The sequence below is a fragment of the Hoplias malabaricus genome, chromosome 7 (genome assembly GCF_029633855.1).
Source record: "Hoplias malabaricus isolate fHopMal1 chromosome 7, fHopMal1.hap1, whole genome shotgun sequence".
NCBI lineage: Eukaryota > Metazoa > Chordata > Actinopteri > Characiformes > Erythrinidae > Hoplias > Hoplias malabaricus.
This window is the reverse complement of record NC_089806.1, coordinates 45,587,134-45,605,116: the sequence shown is the minus strand read 5'-3', so window position 1 is coordinate 45,605,116 and position 17,983 is coordinate 45,587,134. Positions and strand designations below refer to the sequence as shown.

General features: G+C 38.0%; 5 protein-coding genes and 1 long non-coding RNA gene across 17 annotated transcripts in view; 1 reads left to right on the top strand and 5 right to left on the bottom strand.

Annotated features, from left to right (window-relative positions):
• Positions 1 to 17,073, top strand: part of LOC136702112 (uncharacterized) — a 269,541-nt gene extending 252,468 nt beyond the window's left edge. For 3 of the 8 annotated variants that reach the window (XR_010803886.1, XR_010803885.1, XR_010803890.1), the window contains 5 exons: positions 11,839 to 11,906; positions 13,318 to 13,499; positions 15,269 to 15,438; positions 16,368 to 16,523; positions 16,927 to 17,062. This is a non-coding gene — a long non-coding RNA (uncharacterized lncRNA). Of the gene's footprint in view, positions 1 to 11,838; positions 11,907 to 13,317; positions 13,500 to 14,667; positions 14,716 to 15,268; positions 15,439 to 16,332; positions 16,524 to 16,926 lie in introns of all 8 variants that reach the window. The other 5 variants (XR_010803887.1, XR_010803888.1, XR_010803892.1 and 2 more) reach the window with 5 other exon arrangements.
• Positions 1,669 to 2,658, bottom strand: LOC136701457 (trace amine-associated receptor 13c-like). The gene has a single exon (XM_066676007.1). The coding sequence runs from the start codon at positions 2,656 to 2,658 to the stop codon at positions 1,669 to 1,671; it is 990 nt and encodes a 329-aa protein (XP_066532104.1).
• On the bottom strand, positions 3,643 to 4,623 carry LOC136702426 (trace amine-associated receptor 13c-like). Its single transcript, XM_066677478.1, has one exon. The coding sequence runs from the start codon at positions 4,621 to 4,623 to the stop codon at positions 3,643 to 3,645; it is 981 nt and encodes a 326-aa protein (XP_066533575.1).
• On the bottom strand, positions 6,162 to 7,142 carry LOC136702340 (trace amine-associated receptor 13c-like). The gene has a single exon (XM_066677367.1). The coding sequence runs from the start codon at positions 7,140 to 7,142 to the stop codon at positions 6,162 to 6,164; it is 981 nt and encodes a 326-aa protein (XP_066533464.1).
• Positions 8,338 to 9,315, bottom strand: LOC136702661 (trace amine-associated receptor 13c-like). The gene has a single exon (XM_066677810.1). It carries the CDS (start codon positions 9,313 to 9,315, stop codon positions 8,338 to 8,340), a length of 978 nt encoding a protein of 325 aa, XP_066533907.1.
• stx7l (syntaxin 7-like) overlaps positions 10,422 to 17,983 on the bottom strand; it is a 300,211-nt gene continuing 292,649 nt past the window's right edge. For all 5 annotated transcript variants that reach the window (XM_066676999.1, XM_066676998.1, XM_066677001.1 and 2 more), the window contains exons 3-10: positions 17,479 to 17,548; positions 17,256 to 17,346; positions 17,010 to 17,147; positions 16,669 to 16,718; positions 16,362 to 16,458; positions 15,943 to 16,015; positions 13,330 to 13,412; positions 10,422 to 13,088 (exon numbers count right to left, since the gene is read on the bottom strand). In XM_066676999.1, the coding sequence (XP_066533096.1) occupies positions 12,993 to 13,088; positions 13,330 to 13,412; positions 15,943 to 16,015; positions 16,362 to 16,458; positions 16,669 to 16,718; positions 17,010 to 17,147; positions 17,256 to 17,346; positions 17,479 to 17,548 (698 nt within the window). In that variant the 3' untranslated portion in view covers positions 10,422 to 12,992. The remainder of the gene's footprint in view (positions 13,089 to 13,329; positions 13,413 to 15,942; positions 16,016 to 16,361; positions 16,459 to 16,668; positions 16,719 to 17,009; positions 17,148 to 17,255; positions 17,347 to 17,478; positions 17,549 to 17,983) is intronic.

Genomic DNA, 17,983 nt, shown 5'->3' with positions numbered 1-17,983 from the left:
AAAAGTCATCAGTGTCTTCAAGGCCTCTGTGGCAGGGTCAGGGTTCTGTTATCAGTTTAATCTTGAAACAGTGACATGTCTCAGTACACTGATAGATTTGTAACAATGTAGAGTTACTTGATATTGTAATTGCAATAATTAGCTTGTATGAAAAATAACACATACATTTCTTTTTGTAATATTTATAAATGTGAAGTTTAGAGTTCTTTGTGACATCAGTTGTAAAAGTGCTATACAAAGATTTGATTCCAGTTGATTCTTCTACTACCACTTAAAGGCTAAGCACCACTTAATGGACCTCCATGAATATTTCACATTTTTGTAGTTACTGACATATATAAGTATGAATTAAAATGAAAATAGCTGCTTAATTTGCTTTAAAACTGACAATTTTATTAAATTGACGGAAAAACCCGAGCTCTCTACGGACATTCTTGAACGCGACCGTGTCGTCACTGGTGGACAACAGCTGAACAACGCCGCGATAAAACACCGTTATGACTGACTGTTATGACAGTATCTAGCTAGCTAAATAACCAACATTATTCATGACAATAGCCTAGCAATAAGCTAAACTCAAATTTAGAGGTACTGTTATTCTTGTAAATGTGATCGAAGTCGAACTCGAATTCATCCGACATTATAAACCTCCGTAATGCAGCTACGTAGCCGAGTATAATCTGAGCCACCGAGTTTAGCAAGTCAAGCTAATATTAACTAACACCAACTAAAACAGGTGAAGTGGTGTACTTACCCTGTTTACCTCCATGTTACAGAGGCTCTTGAACACCTTTCGTTGGTGTCCTTACATGCCCATATTGTTGGAAAAGCGCCAGTGAAATGAGCTACAGATAACGGAGTGAGCGGATGGTCCTTTCCAAAGTGCCCGTTTAAAGTTGACAAATTTAGTCCTTTATCTGGATATTTTGGGATCTTTGGGCCATTTGTGCACAGATGTCCCACTGTACATTGAATGATTGCAGCCAAAAACAACACACCTTTTTGTCATTTTGCATTAAATTAAGTGCAACATCTAGAGTTGTTGTCCACCATTTACGTCACATGCAAGACGCCTATTAGAGTTTCCAAACACCGTTGGGTGGGGGGGGGCGTCCAACGGTCTTTCAAACCTTATTCCTTGAATTAGTAAGAAATAACATGTTTTCTGACAATCAATGAACACAAGTTAGGAACTCAAATTCCACTGTATTTATTTGTTTGACACTTTCATAGAACTGGTGCTTAGCCTTTAAGGTGGTTAGCAGTTGTAATGTGGCCCGATAGTTGGAAACCGCTGCTTTAACAAATAAAAGACATGTTTTAAAACTGCTATTATAGAATCATAAATATAGCTTTATTATTGATTGGATAGAAATAAGTTTCTCTCAGGTACTAAAGTATTTATAAATCTGCAAGAAAATCAAATTTTTTCAATTGCTCAAAAAATTATGTAGATCAAATCACAGCAGGTCATATGTATTCTGCAGTATAATTGAGTTTGGAATGGTGGGTACATGCATTGTGATAACATCATAAAATTCTAATACTTTGTCTTTATTATAAAACTTTTGCGACTTTTAGCTCTTAAACTAGAGAATCTCATTTTAGAACCATGACACTACAAATGAACAGTTAAAATGGTCAATATTGTCATTGACTTTATGTGACTCATAAAACATTTATTAATGAAGAACTAGTGTTGAATATCTGAAGTGTTAAAGTCAGTTTAACACACCTCCTAAACCATGGATAAAACAAAGCATAAATTACTGGATTAATGGTAGAATTCAGATAAACCAACATTACACAAACTTGAAATGTCCCCATTTCAAACTGTATAACGCTACTTAATGCAGTATAAACAGAACTTGGAAACAAACACGCCAAGAACACAAACACTAAAATACCAAGTGCTCTTGCTGCTTTTCTCTCTGATTTCATAGAGTCAGTTGTGTATCTTGATGTCCGAGTCTTGGTCTTAATGTTAAGATCTCTGATAGCACTGGCATGTTTTCTTGCAATAACAAAAACTAGAATATACAATACAGTTATAACAGTAAATAAAACAATAAATTTTAATAGGACTTCAAATAAATACCAGAATTTATCTAAAACCAAAAAGCAGGTTCCAGGACACAGGACTAGATTTGTGTAGTGTCCATTGAAGTACTGCAGTGCTATGTGATATAACAGCAACAAAACCCAGTTAGATACAACAACCAAACACATTGTGTTCACAGAGACTGATTTAGTGTAGAGAAACGGATTGGAGAGAGCAACATATCGATCGACTGCTATCAGTGCAACATTAAAGATAGATGTGGCTGTGAGAAAATAGGAGATATATATGTAACACAAACAGGAAACTGCATTAAATATCCAGCAGGATTCAATCATCCATATCATTGCTATCGGAATCACCAGAAGTCCCACCAGAAAGTCAGACACAGCCAGAGAGAGGATGAGCATGTTAGTCGGAGTGTGGAGCTGCTTGAAGTGACAGACAGAGATGATGATGAGCAGGTTTCCACACACTGTTAACAGAACTACAGCAGCTGCAGATACATACAACAACACATACACTGCAGTAGATACAGATCTCTCTGGACAGTGAAAGAACAGACAGGGATCCGTTTGGTTAATCTGGGTAATATTCATGGATCAGCAGTTAATGTGTCATTAAAAAAATAATTCAGATCCTGGAGTCTGCCGAGAGGTGGAAGTGGTCCATGTCCAGGAACAGAAGAGTTACTGGATGAACAGACAGCAGTTCTGATATTTATATGGTCTAGGAATTGCCCATGAAATTGTGTTTGTTACATATTCAGTTAATGGGTGGAACATTGGGGGGAACCTTGTTTCTCACACCGAGGGAAATACATTGGCTCAAAGACACTTTGACATTTTTAATGATTGCGATGGTCAGTAGGGTTCTAGCATATAGTATGTGTGCTCATTTGAGGCTTTAACATTGATAAAAAAAAAACTTTTTAAAATCAAAGGGGGCTGTGTTTATTTTAGAATATTGTGTACGAGACCAATTGTGCAAACAATTTACATACAATAAATATTTCACAAACATGGCGTCCTGAATAAAAAAAAAAAAGCATTTAGTTACTTTAAGAAATTCATCAGCAGGGTCTGTGTTACAAAGCCTAAGAGTTAAAGTTACTTTAACACACTGCCAGAACCATGGGTAAAACAAAGCATAGATAACTAGATTAATGGTGGAATTATGGTAACTGTGAGAAATGGGGCCCAGAGGAAAAATAACCCAAAAAAGTAAACGAACAAACAAAAAAACAAAATCAAAATGAATAAACAATGCATAATGTTACATGCTTCTATTGTTGTAGATTTGAAAGCCTTCGATTCCTGTTAGAGACATGGTTTTGTGATGTCACTAGTTACATTTTGAAGGGGAGTAGAAATCCATCAGGGAAAAAGTGTGTCGAGCCTTGCTGAGTCGAGCTGATGCCATACAGCAGAAAAGCACCATAACACACCACCACTACGTCTGTGGGGGTCCTGATCATTGAAGAAATGGGTGAAATGTGGCTAACAGTGTTTGAATGGATAGTGTAAATACACTAATAATATTCTGTAAACATAACATCTTGTGACAATAATACCTACTATCATTTAAAGAATATTCATCAGTGAAGAGTATGTGTTAAATATTTTAAGAGTTAAAGTTAGCTTAACACACCTCCTGAACCATGGGTAAAACAAAGCATAAATAATAGGGTTAATGGTAGAATTTAGATAAACCAACATCAAGACTTTTTGAAATGACCCTAATTCAATTTCTATTACCCTCCCTAATACAGTATAAATAAAATATGGAAGCAAACAGGCTAGAAACACAGAGACTAAAATTCCAAGTACTTTTGCTGCTTTCCTCTCGGATTTCATAGATTCTGTCATAATCTTTGACCTTGTCTGAGTTTTAAGGCCTCTGATGGCAGTGGCATGTTTCCTCGCGATCACAAAGACTGAAGCATACAGTATAACTATTACAGCACACGGGAACACAAATGTCAATATGAGATCAACCAGAGACCAGCTCTCATCCAAAACAAAAAAACAGTCTCCAGGACACATTACCAGAATTACAAAATGTCCATTAAAGTACTGAAGTGCTAGATTGTAAAATAACACCGTAAACCAGTTAGATGCAACTACAAAACACATTGTCTTCACAGAGACTGCTTTAGTGTAGAGGAATGGGTTAGAAAGAGCAAAATACCGATCAACTGCAATCAGAGCAACATTGAATATTGATGTTGTTGTGAGAAAATAGGAGGTCAATATATAACACAAACAATAAACTGAACTGAAAACCCAACATAATTCAATAAACCAGATTATTGCAAAGGGCAACACAGATGCTCCGACCAGAAAGTCAGACACAGCCAGAGAGAGGATGAGCATGTTAGTCGGAGTGTGGAGCTGCTTGAAGTGACAGACAGAGATGATGATGAGCAGGTTTCCACACACTGTTAACAGAACTACAGCAGCTGCAGATACATACAACAACACATACACTGCAGTAGATACAGATCTCTCTGGACAGTGAAGTCTGAGGCATGGGTCTGTTTGGTTAAACTCCAAATGATTCATGAAAACAGCTGTTAAATTGGTCAAAGGGATAACAGAGCTTTGCTATTTTTGAGAAACAGCAGAGCAAATGTGAAAGTGGTAAGAGCACAAGCTCATGGTTAAAGTTGTTACGGCCTGAAGCAGCAGCTCCACTATTTATATAGTTTGGAAACTGATAATTCCCCCTGGTTTGGAGGACAGCTTGATGATGTCATCTCTGTGGTGAAACACAATTTTAAATTGTTTCACATCTATTTTGTTAAAAATAGTAATTATCTGGGGCGGCACGGTGGTGCAGCAGGTAGTGTCGCAGTCACACAGCTCCAGGGGCCTGGAGGTTGTCGGTTCGATTCCCGCTCCGGGTGACTGTCTGTGAGGAGTTGGTGTGTTCTCCTTGTGTCCGCGTGGGTTTCCTCCGGGTGCTCCGGTTTCCTCCCACAGTCCAAAAACACACGTTGCATGTGAATTGGCGACTTGAAAGTGTCCGTAGGTGTGAATGTGTGTGTGTGTCTGTGTTGCCCTGTGAAGGACTGGCGTCCCCTCCAGGGTGTATTCCCGCCTTGCGCCCAATGATTCCAGGTAGGCTCTGGACCCCCCGCGACCCTAAATTGGATAAGCGGTTACAGATAATGGATGGATGGATGGATAGTAATTATCTGTGGAGCATTAAGCTAACCTTTAGCCCCTCCAGCTCCTTGTCTCACACTTGTGAATCTACATAGACTTATATATATATATATATATACAGTGCAAATCTTACAGAGCTTGTATTATAGTGTAGAATAAACCTTTTCTGTATGAAGCAATAAGGATTATCCAAACACATCATAAAGTTTCCCCTTTGCAGATTACACCATGTGGAGGAGTGGCAACATGTTGTGAGGCAGCTGTGGCCTAATGGTTCAAGAAATGAACTTTTTACCATAAGATCACTGGTTCAACCCCCAAGACCAGCAGACAGCACAATGGCTGAGGTGCCCTTTAACAAAGCACCTAACCCCCAAAATGCTCCCTGGGCACTGAGGGTGTCTGCCTGTTGTTCCAGGTGTGCGTTGACTTCTGCCAATCACTAGTGTCTATGTGTGTGTTGACTGCCATGGATAGGTGAAATGCAGTGGTCAAATTTCATAGTACTGTTGTACAATAATCATAAAGCAACATTTCACATTTGTACAACGTGGAAGCAGAACATTTAAGGATAATTTAATAATCTGTCCACAGATACAATCAGAGTGTCATGATGACACCTACATATTCAGCACTGACTTGGACCAGGAGATATATCTTTAATTATTCCAAAGGTAATTAGTTTAATTGCAATCAACTGTTTGTAAATTACATACATGACTGATTCCTACAGATAGTCGAAATGAGTGAAGAGGTTTTAATGGATGCAGAAAACTAAAACATTGAGTAAATGCTTGGTGTAAGCTCCACTTAAGAATATAATTGTGCTGTCCATTGCCTCCATGGGTAAAGAGCCAGCTGCAGCAGGATCAAGTAGTAACTAAAAATGTTTTCAGCATACATATATGCATGTTGGCAACACAGTACATTCACTAAAGAACATTCATCAGTGCAGAATCTGTGTTGAATATCTGGAGAGTTAAAGTCAGCTTCACACACTTCCTAAACCATGGATAAAACAAAGCATAAATAACTGGGTTAATGGCAGAATTGAGATAAACCAACATTAAGACTTTTTGAAATGTTCCGACATCTATCTCTATTGCCTTCCCTAATACAGTATAAATAAAATACGGAAACAAGCAAGACAAGAATACAGAGACTAAAATGCTGAGTACTTTTGCTGCTTTCCTCTCGGATTTCATAGATTCTGTCATAATCTTTGACCTTGTCTGAGTTTTAAGGCCTCTGATGGCAGTGGCGTGTTTCCTCGCGATTACAAAGACTAGAACATAAAATAAGACAATAAGAGTCAAGGGGAAAACGAAAGACAAAAGTAAATCAACCAGAGACCAAACCTCATCTAAAACAAGAAAACACTCTCCAGGACACATCTCCACATTTGTGTAGTATCCATTAAAGTACTGAAGTGCTAGATTGTAAAATAACACCGTAAACCAGTTAGATGCAACTACAAAACACATTGTGTTCACAGAGACTGCTTTAGTGTAGAGGAATGGGTTAGAGAGAGCAAAATACCGATCAACTGCAATCAGAGCAACATTGAATATTGATGTGTTTGTCACAAAGTAAGAGGTCAATATAAAACATACACAGTAAACTGTGTTAAAAATCCAGCATGTTTCGATCATCCAAATTAATGATACGGGAATCACAAACACTCCGACCAGAAAGTCAGACACAGCCAGAGAGAGGATGAGCATGTTAGTCGGAGTGTGGAGCTGCTTGAAGTGACAGACAGAGATGATGATGAGCAGGTTTCCACACACTGTTAACAGAACTACAGCAGCTGCAGATACATACAACAACACATACACTGCAGTAGATACAGATCTCTCTGGACAGTGAAATCCAAGGCATTGGTCAGTTTCGTTAATCACAGTTAAATTCATGAATTCAGTTTTTTGCTAAAAAAAAAAAAAAAAAAAAAAAAAAGGTTCTTCACTCAGACACATGAGGAGGGATATAATAATTGCAAACATTAAAGTACATGGCTAATAGCATTGTCCTGAATGAGAAGCTCTGTTGTTTTTATAGTTTGACACTGACCACTCCCCCTACTTTGAAACACAGCTGTGCATTAGAGCGGTTACCTCACTTTAGTCATTGGCCATACTCTTTTAAAATTATTCTGCCTGCAATCAAAGTTTAACAAACTGTAATATTTGAATTGTACCTTACATTTTAAATCTACATTTATATCTACATTTCATGCATTTTGAGTTGATTTTTTTCGTAATTATTCTAAAGGTTAAGATATGCACTTTCCAGTTTATATAGTGAGAAGAAAGCAAAATAAAAAAAAAAAACATAAAGACCGCTTTAATAGTTTCTAATCCATGCCTAATACAGTGAAATAAAATATATTAAAATACGCTAAAAAATATTTGTTAGTGTTGTTCAGTGAAGTAATTGACAAAATTGTCTTCTGAGATATAACTGATATACATTTAACAACATGCTTTATTTTACTGTGATACCTGGGACCTTTAAAACTAACTACAAATATTTCATGAAGCAAAAACTCAAATAAAAAATGTCCCCTGAGGTGAATGTGTGGCAACTCACATTAGGCCAAAATGGAGGAGGTGGTGGTGGGGAACAATATATACACACATACACACATACACTTTGCTCTCCATTGAAAAACATGTATCCCCATTTTAATTTACTATATTTTTTAACAGAGCAGCTGTCCTTCGCACCCAGAATTTCACAATAGAATCAACAGAAATGCACAAAAATATTTTTACATTGACTTCCAGTGAAAGTTATTAAGGTCCCGTCCCCCCACCCCTCCTGTAAAGAGATATACATATTTTTTTTTTTTCAAATTAAATCTGGCTGGAAATTTCTAATTTGTCAGTAAACTCTAGTAAACAAACTGCTCAAAAACATTTTTTTTTTGGTAAATGATTAATGGATACTTTGCTACAAAATGTTAGGAGTAATGTCATAAAATACTTACCATGGCAAAACTGAACAGCTTTTAGCCAACAAAGATTATGAATTAGTGGCTTTTCAGTTCGTTTTCTCTTTTTAAACAGTGTAAAATGACTTTCCTGTGTAGTTTGTATTTTTAAGCAGTCAGCTGTTTATTCCCATCACATTTACAAAAGAACAATCTTTGCTCAGTATCTGACAACTCAAAATCATCTTCATACACTTCTGGAACCATGAATAAAACAAGGCATAGATTATGGGATTAATGGAGGAGTTCAGGTAAAAGAGAATTAAAACATTATTTATTACAATGTAAGAGGAGTCAGCAGTGATTGTGTCAGTAATTAAACTACAGATGTAATAGGGCACTAGACAAGCCAGAAACACTATCACCAGAATACCCAAGACTTTAGCAGCTTTCCTGTCAGATCTCATGGCAGAGTGGAGTTTGGAAACATTTTTGACGTTCTGACTGAGCTCTCGTATGGCATTTGCATGTCTTCTAGCGATTACGAACACCTGAACATATAACACGGCCATCAGACCGCACGGTACAATCACAACGAACATCAGGTCAATTAAAGAGTCTGTTTCACCAAGAGAGTAGAAACATTCTCCCTGGCACATGACCAAATTGTTGAAGTTTCCACCCACGTAAAACATGGCAGAGTTGTACATTAATGAGAATAACCATGTCAGAGGTATCACTGTGTAAATAATGGTGGATGTAGTGTCCTTTGAGTAAAGAAAGGGGTGACTTAGTGCAACATAGCGATCCAGAGCAATGAGAGCCACACTCCCCACAGAGACACTGGTTAACTGGTAACTCACAAAATTAAACAGTATGCAGAAAACATGCCCAAAAACCCAGCACGACTCAATCAACCACATAAAATGGAACGGCATCACAAAGAGTCCGACCAGAAAGTCAGACACAGCCAGAGAGAGGATGAGCTGCTTGAAGTGACACACTGAGATGATAACGAGCAGGTTTCCACACACTGTTAACAGAACTACAGCAGTGGCACACACACACAACAGCACATACACTGCAGTGGATACAGATCTCTCTGGACAGAACGTTAAGCAGTGATCAGTTTGATTAAGCTCCATAGTATTCATTAGTCCAAATAGATATTTTAAAAAAATGGTTAAAACAGTGTTGTTCTCTGTGAATGTGTGGTTTCCTCCTGAGTGTCAGAGCACAAAGATCGCTTCTACATAATAAACCAAATGTGTATTTCAGTTTTATATATCTTGGTTTCACGTTTTAAGTCTGCTCCTCCCCCAACAGCTGGTAATGATATCATTTTGTGTTCATAACCCCCAGGACATACCAGATGTTCCCTCCAATGACAGTATTTCCAATGTTAAAGGCTGGTAAAACAACATCATCTGGTATTTTACTGTATTGCAGATACTATTTTCTTTCAGGGTATTTTTAAGGTTAGAAAATACACAGTAAAACTCACACTAGTGTCTTTATAGTTGAAACCATCAATGAAACTTGAAGAGTTTAGCAACTTAAATATTGTTTCATGATCTAACAATAAAACAGCTTTTTAACGGCAAACAACTTCATGGATTTAGACGTTCTGATGTTTGACAGGACGAAGTTTGTCCACAAGAGTACGCTATTAACACTAAAGTAGCTTTGAGTGCTTTATATCACTGAAATGTTTGTTTTTGCAAAACCAATAATTTACTCAAGCCTAACTGTTTTGCAATGGCTTCTACAACTGAAAAGTGAGAGGAGAAATCCCTTTCACGTGGCTGATCGCATGCAATACATTTCAACATATTCAGAGCATTAGATTTACTTCCTGTGGATGAAAACGGATTGTGTGGTTACGGACGTTAAAAATAACGATTCTGTAAAGAAATATGAAAGTCATCCATGAATTTAAATAATTATATCTGTCTGGTTTAATGATCTGTGTCTTTAAATAACCTTTGAAAGCACTTTTGTAAAGCACCAAATAAGGGATCCCTCTTATAAATCAAAGTACTCTCTTCAGTAATATATAGAATAATATACAGTTTACAGTGTATTATTTAGTTCTGTAGAATCATTTGTGTTAGTGTGGGTCATACATAGTCCTTGAGAATATTACAGGTGCAAAGCATGTTTACATAAACATTCAACAGCGTATTTCAGTGACAGACAGCGGACAAATAACAAACACTGGGCATTTGAACATTTAAAATCTTTTATTAAACAAAGCATGGAAAATATGCTCTGACTCAAACATGTTTTTTTTAAGGCTGCATAATTTTAAACAAAATGACTGCTATAATTGTATATGATTTCACTGTAAAAGATTAAAAATCAGATGATTTTAATTAAAGACATAGTGTGACAGGTCGAGATACACTGAGAAAAGCGAACAATTAAAGACAAAACTCCACCATGAATCCACAATTTTTCGCAAACCATTGCTAAGAATCTGTTAGAGAAATAAGTGTGTTGTGTATATTTGACTCTAATCTGAAAAATTCTTAGCCTCTGTATAAACATACGTTATATGTTTGAGTGTAAAACGACCATCACATCAGCTCAAGTTTTCAGTTCTTCCTGATATGTATGTACTGTCTGTGGTGAGGCAAAACAGTTAACAGCTTGTGTGGAATGCAACTTTAAAATGGCACTTCATTTAGAAATATTCACAAACTTGGCACAAAGCTACCAGTTAACGTGATCTGGAACGCAAATGATTGCTATTCATTTCAAAGTTTAAAAGGAGACGTTTCAGACAAACATCTGATTTGGCCGTAAATGCTGCATGCTACATGTCCTGTAGTGTTGCATAGTGAATAATTCTGAAGAAGAACTGCTTACAATAGTGATCACGTCATTTAAAAGGGTTATATTCATGATAAATAATTTAACGCTCAGAAATGTCTAATAATCTTAAATGTACAGTGAAATGTTTACTCTGCAGTGTTTTACAGTGAAATTGCCACTTTAGTCTATTGTATTTTGTGAGTTCTCTACAACAAACAGTGTGTAGAACCTGATTCATCAAGACCCGAGTGATTTTACAGATTCATATGGAAATTAATGTCTGACATTGCATGGGCTTGTTTGAATATTTTGTCAAGATCTTATCCATTACAGGATACAACCCATCATTTAACTCCATATTGGAGGAGCTTCTAAAACTGGCTGAAATCCAGTCAATGTATCGTAGAACTGCCAAAGCACAGTGCGATTAAAGCAAATAGCAGCTAATCTAATCTTAATTTAGTAATTCCAGAAAACAAAAATCACATCCGTAATCAAGCAGAGCAGGGTCATATAGAAAGGTAAGGGACTGGGCGATATGCATCAGAAATCATCTCTGAGCCTCCTCTATTTTCTAAAGAGTTCAATTACAAAGTTAAACTACATTTGAGACAGCACAAGCATTTTAATAAAACAGACTGTGACCGTTTTGGTCTTTCTCTTTTGTTGGACAGAAAATAACAAAAAAAAAAAAAATGTTTTAAAACCCAAATACAAAAAAAAACACAGATTTAATTCTTTACAAAAGCGTAAAAAAAGGTCCACGATTAATTTTACTGACATGTTTTGCTCTTAAGATATTAAATTTTTTTAACTGCAATTCCAGGGGCCTAAAAGCAATTTGCATTTTACTTTTCCAGGAGGAAGTTTGGCTGTGAAATGGGAGGATAATCCAATTCTCGCTGTTTCTAAAGCTGTGCTTTTCATGGTAAAAACAAACACAGAACTAAGCATATTGTCTTGACAACGGACTTAGTATTCAGAAAAAGAAAAAAAAATATATATATGTATCCCTGTTTGTATTTACATTTAATAATATTTATTTCATAATTAAATGTGAAATGAAAATAGAATCCCCAAAGTAGACGGACAGTTTCATCTCTCTCTCGTTTCTCAAACCATGTGTTCTGCAGCAGTGTGGACTAGTGTCTTTCTGCATGTTGAGAGTAAATATGTCTGGGTTTGCACCGAGTGAGTGACAGAGTTGAGAAGCGAACACTGGAATGGCTTTACGAAAGCCATCTATTTTAACGCAACATCAAGCAATGTATGAAAAATATTAGTCTCATCTTATATTTCATTTGAAAAGATATTGATAACTATAAACTACCGTTGATATATCGCCCAGCCCTACACTTAGGCTAATACAGTTTAATACATAAGTCCGTGAAATTAAAACCATAATCTTTACGAGTCTTAAAAGCTCCCTTCATGATTACCGTGAAACTGTACAAATCAAAGTTTGTCAGAGGAACAACCTGGAATTCATGATGAGCCTACTTTCAGATTTCTGTCTTCTACATATGGCAACATTAGTGCAGCGATATTAATTATACCCTTCATTAAATGAGAAAGACCATTAGAATGCTAACAAACTTAATCAAAGATTTATTCTAAAAATTCTCCAATTAGCATAATATAACCAGCATAATGCTAACTTAATGTTTCTAGCATTTATTCATTGTGAGTGACAGTAGCATGAAGGACACTTCACATTGCTTTTCCACAAGAACATTGTGAGGTCACTGAATGATGCACATAAAAATTCAGATTCCTCTGATAGAAAAAGTTACATTAAATAATTTGCTCCTTATGGCGCTTGTTAGTGACTGAACCTTAATGTCACTTGTGGCAATTCAGTGGCACATAATAATCAGGGTCATCAAAAGACAATTTACTTCGACTGTAATTTAGTCCAAGATTAGGTCTAAGTTCAGAAAAGGCCCTAAATATTTGGTCAGTCCTGTCTAGTGCTTTTCTCCTCCTCCTCCTTCCAGTGGAAGGCCAGTCGTCTTTATCCTTTGAGCGAGCCCCAGATGATAAGGCCTATGATCACAGCCAGCACCACCAGTAAAATGATCATAATACAGATCTTCTTACGAGATTTTTGCTGTGGAAATCAGAACGAACGATTAACATATTTCTCAGATTCTTAATGGCCAAGAGAACGCTCCAGTAACTGACAAAGTGATTAAGCTCAATATCTCTGTTCAGAACATCAGTCCTCTCTGTTTACGGTGGTGTGAGACACAGTCAGTGTGGAAGTACATAAAAGAATGTGTAGACTTTAATAACAGTGTTCAGTGGCTGTGCTAACTCAGATGTGTGTTTCCCCTCAGTGTTGATTTTACCTGGTAAGTGGCGGCTCTGGCCAGCTGCTGCGTGGCAGACTGAACATTCACTTCGGCGTTTTCTACATTGGCCTCGATGCTATCTGTGAAGAACAAAACAGAAAGAACAAAGCCTCAGTAACAAGCCAAATGAGGTCAGGGAGCTGAGACCTACGACTTTATTCAGACAGGTTGGTGTGTGTGTTATTCTCGGCAAAAATACTGGAATCAAAACAGCTGCTCTGGATTCATACTGCAGTGCTGACATTTGTTTTGCCTCTCATTTATTTCTACTGAGACAGGCAGCAGTGATGTGCAGAGGACTATGAGAGTGAGGATAATATGGCTTTTCTCAATTGTGGAAATGAGAAGCACACAGTAAACAAAATATTAACTCCTATATCACAAGTTTGCTAGATTCTGATACGTCTGAACTATCAGCAGCGCAGCCTCAGTGCAGCCAGCTCTTGATTTGTTCACTCAGCTTTTTTATTTTATTCAATTTTATTGGTAGTAAATTACAACAGCTGATAATTCTGGGTTTGTGAAACATCACTCAGTCAAAGCAAATGCTTAAATTAATGACAGATGAAGTATGGTAAAATATTACGGCAAGGTGCACAACTCCTAGAGGTCAGGTGTCCAGCAAAGTTTGATGACTCACCTATTGAAACACATCCACTAAACCTGGCTGTTCATGAGCGAAATCAGCACACAGTGTTGGACTGGAGCTGTGCACCCCTTGATTATGCAACAAAACAAAACCCCTGAGTTTTATAATTCTACTCTAAAGGACTCTATACAGTGTCAGCTTTTTAAAATGAAGATTTCTCTTTAAATATCAGGCCAACAAATGCATCAGCATGGGGTCCCTTTCCCTTCTTAATTCAGGCTCAGAGCAAACAAGCCTGCGTTGTGGTACTGAAGTGTTAATGAAACTGGAACTGGTGGGAAGGCTCCTCTGTAAAAATCCTGCTTTCATTGTGTTTTGGCTGTGGTTCAACACATCAAATGTGCTATAAACGGGCGTTATTGCCTTAATACTACTTCCCAAAAACGGATTAAACAAAATGGCCTCACACAGTCCCAAAGATGCAGGCATCATTAACAGCTCTCTTTATTCAGGGGTTGTTGTGTGTGTACATTATTGTTTTTATGTAAAGATGAGCTTTCTGGAGTAAATATAGATTTCCTGTTGTACTAGTTTCTCTTCCTCATCATCCGTGTTGTTACTGTCAATTTTAATTTATATTGACAGGCCTCTGGTGTTCTACTTAAAAATGCAACAGTAATGTCATTATATAATTTCACATGATTTCTGACCTCTGTCTTAACTCTGTTTACATTTCTTACCCACAGCAACTTGGAAAATGTTGTGATTTACTTGAAGCAGCCTTGAAACCACAGGTGTTCACCAGACTACGTCACACAGCTACAAACCAATTCACCAACTTCAGCATCTCTTACAAACCTGCTCTGCTAGGCCCTGCTGCTTTGCCATTCAAAGTTTAGTGGATAAACAAACAGGAGATTTCCAGATAGTTTGCGTCTCTGGGGACTTCATTAAAAGTCTGCTCTGCTCTTTAACACCTTTGATTGCTCTTCTCTCTCTGTGCAGTTGCATCAGTTCACACAGCTTTGTGTTGTGTGTGTTATCCCCTGGTAGCTCCCATCAAACAGCTTGTTTCTAATTCTTCTGGGATTTAAGTGTGAAAGTTTAACAAAAGCACATCATTAGAGATGCACTGAGGTCTGGGCTGATGGCGCCAGTTAGAGGTCTGTAGGTGGTAAAGGGCCCTCATCCTGCTTTTCTTTTCTATTTAATATTTTTCAAGTTCATGAGGTTTATACATTTCCTCATAAACATTTCACATGTATAATATATATATATAACTTGAGATAAAGTGTATTGCTCTAAAATATCTAAATATCTCTGATAAAACAATGTTTTTTTTTGCAGGTAACAGGAGGCATGAGGTCTGGCCCAAACCCTAGGGGGAGGTAGGCACTGACTTCGTAGACAGCGTTCTAACAGTCGTCGGTCCTCAAGCAGCAGATTATTGAGACGCTGTAGTTAGAGAGCGACTTCCCACCCACCGCACGAAACCGGTGTTTACTTCCCTGAGCACGGTGGGTTCTACTCTTCCCATTTTTATCACAATTTTAATTATTTTTGCTGTGGGAGAAGAGTGAAATAGACAGGAGCTGTTCTTGCTTTGCATCCTGGGATTGCCTTCACAGCCAGGGAAGGGTTTGATGTTGCCATTAAAAGATATCTTAGCAGGCAGCATAATGAGGTGTCTTAGAATTGGGACAGTTTACGTGGCGGGAGCGCGCTCACTGTGACGTAAAGTGCTCTCTAGTTCGACAGCTCACTAAGTTTTGGGACAGACCCATATTTAAACAGCAACTGTGTCTGCTTTCAGTGACTTGGGCCCTTTAAAGCTATGTACTATAATTAAACTGATGCTAATCTTTGGACTTTGGCTCTATGTCACTGACTTCAGCTTTGTGGCTGTGTATTGTATCAGTGTGCCATATCAGGCCTGACGGACTAGTGCGCTAGACTAAGCATATCATGAGATTAAAACGCTGCAATCAACAGCTAGAAGAGGCTTAAAACAGGTCTCTTACCAACCATCTCCCCCTGTTCATGCACCATCACAGCCAGGTCTTTGAAGATTTCATTGATGTTTGTGATGTCCGACTGAAAAACAACACACAGTTCCTCAAGGCACAGTTTAACTCTGATTCCTTACAATTAACAGCATGTTCTAATAAACTTTATAGAAACTGCTGCTAACAGTAAGGGTCTTACACTTTACACTAATTCCTTACACACTACTAAAATGTCCCTAATGCAATATAACTGCAGAAAATAAAATGAGAGTCTGAACAGTGGAGTGTTGTGGTGAATAAAACCTCTCCACACCATCCTCACTCCCCTGCAGTCTGTTTATAGATTACACACCAGATCGGTTCCACTGTACAATGAATAACTAAAACTCACTTTCAAAAATGCAGGCATTAAATAAATGACTCAGCTGTCTCACCTCCAGCTGTCTAATGGACGTCTCTCTCTCCTGGATGAGATGCAGATCCTCCTCAGTGATGCCATCTTCAAAAGTCTGTTTCTGAGTCTGGGTTTCACTGCAGAGAGACAGACAGAACATCAAATGGTGGAAACGGAAACAGGGAAATATTCATTTAAAAAGGTGTTGTTTTTATATTTTAATATTCAGTTTTCCTATGATCTTTTGAGCTGTATCTCGAAGTTAACTGTGAAATGTTAAAAATGTCTAGAAAGATCAGAGCCCAGAGAAAACACTAACTATAAAAACAGGAAGCAGAGCCTCTGACCTTTCAAAGGGTGAAGGCCTTTCTCCAAACGAATCCTCAGGAAAGCCACCCTGTGGATGAGAGTAGAACTGCACCATTAGGAAAGTCACATGATCACAATAAAAGAGGAAATTGAATCTACTGCAGTTAATGTTATAACCGCCCCCTTTAAACAAACTTGTAATAAAAGACAACACGTGGACACTATGTGAAGAATGAAATGCTCAAAATCTTGAGTTTGTATCTGTTAATGTTGTCTTTTTTCCCCTGACACTGAAGAGTGAATGTGTCATCCTTTATAGCTGTGTGGAGTCTAACACAGCCCTGTACGTGTTTAATGTCCTGAGAAGGCAGACTCCTACTGATACTCTGGAGCTGGCTCGGACTCTGGCCACAAACTCCTTCTCCTTCTCGGCCGCACGTCTCTGAGCTTTCTGGAAGACGGCGAGAGCGTTGGAGAAGTCGTTGACGAGCCGCTCCCGCTGGATCTTTCTTTGGCGCTGCAGGTCAAAACAGGCACAGGTGAAATACCTACAACACGTCGGCACAGAGCTGCTTACGTCCAGAGCGTTTTACTGTTGATCCTCGCAAAACAACATGTTCTCTACCTGATCGGTTGTCACAGGTAAAGATGTGAACTCCTTCATGCATTTATCCGTTTCCTTTGCGAGCTGGTTCACACGCTGCTGCTTCTGCTGCCTGCAAGTGACAGACAGATTTAAAATGAAGTACAGAGTTGTACGTGATTATGAAGCATGTTTGTGACCTCTGCTGAGTGTCATTTCTGTGTGTTTACAGTGGACGCATTATTATTGAGGTGAATCCACTCACAGTTTCTGTCTGAGATCCGGTGTGTCCTTGTCTGATCCGAGTTGGTTCACTATTTTCTGGATTTCAGACGCTAGTGAAATAAAAGTGCAAAACAACAATGGACAAAGAGTCTCTTTGTTTAATCCAATTTCCCTCAGATCACATTGAGACGTTTTCACATTTCTGTCACAGTGTGGGGACATGTTCATTAATTAGGCCTTGTTTACACTTAGTGGAACAGTGCATTCACCATAAATGTGTTACTGTGATCAGAATGTTTCAGGACATTCCCTGATCCTGAATTTGTGGAGCTCTCACTATAATCAGGTCTTTCTTTGTATCTTTAAACAAACAAATAATGCCATCCTTTACACATCTGTGACCCAGTGTCACTCATCCCCCACCCACAACTTTCAATTTTAGCCTGTGTCTAAACTGGGTGTAAAATATACGAAAGAAAGCAGTTAGCTCCCACTGAACGACAAAACTTCTCCTATTTCAGCCGCTGCATTTTAACTCAGCTGTG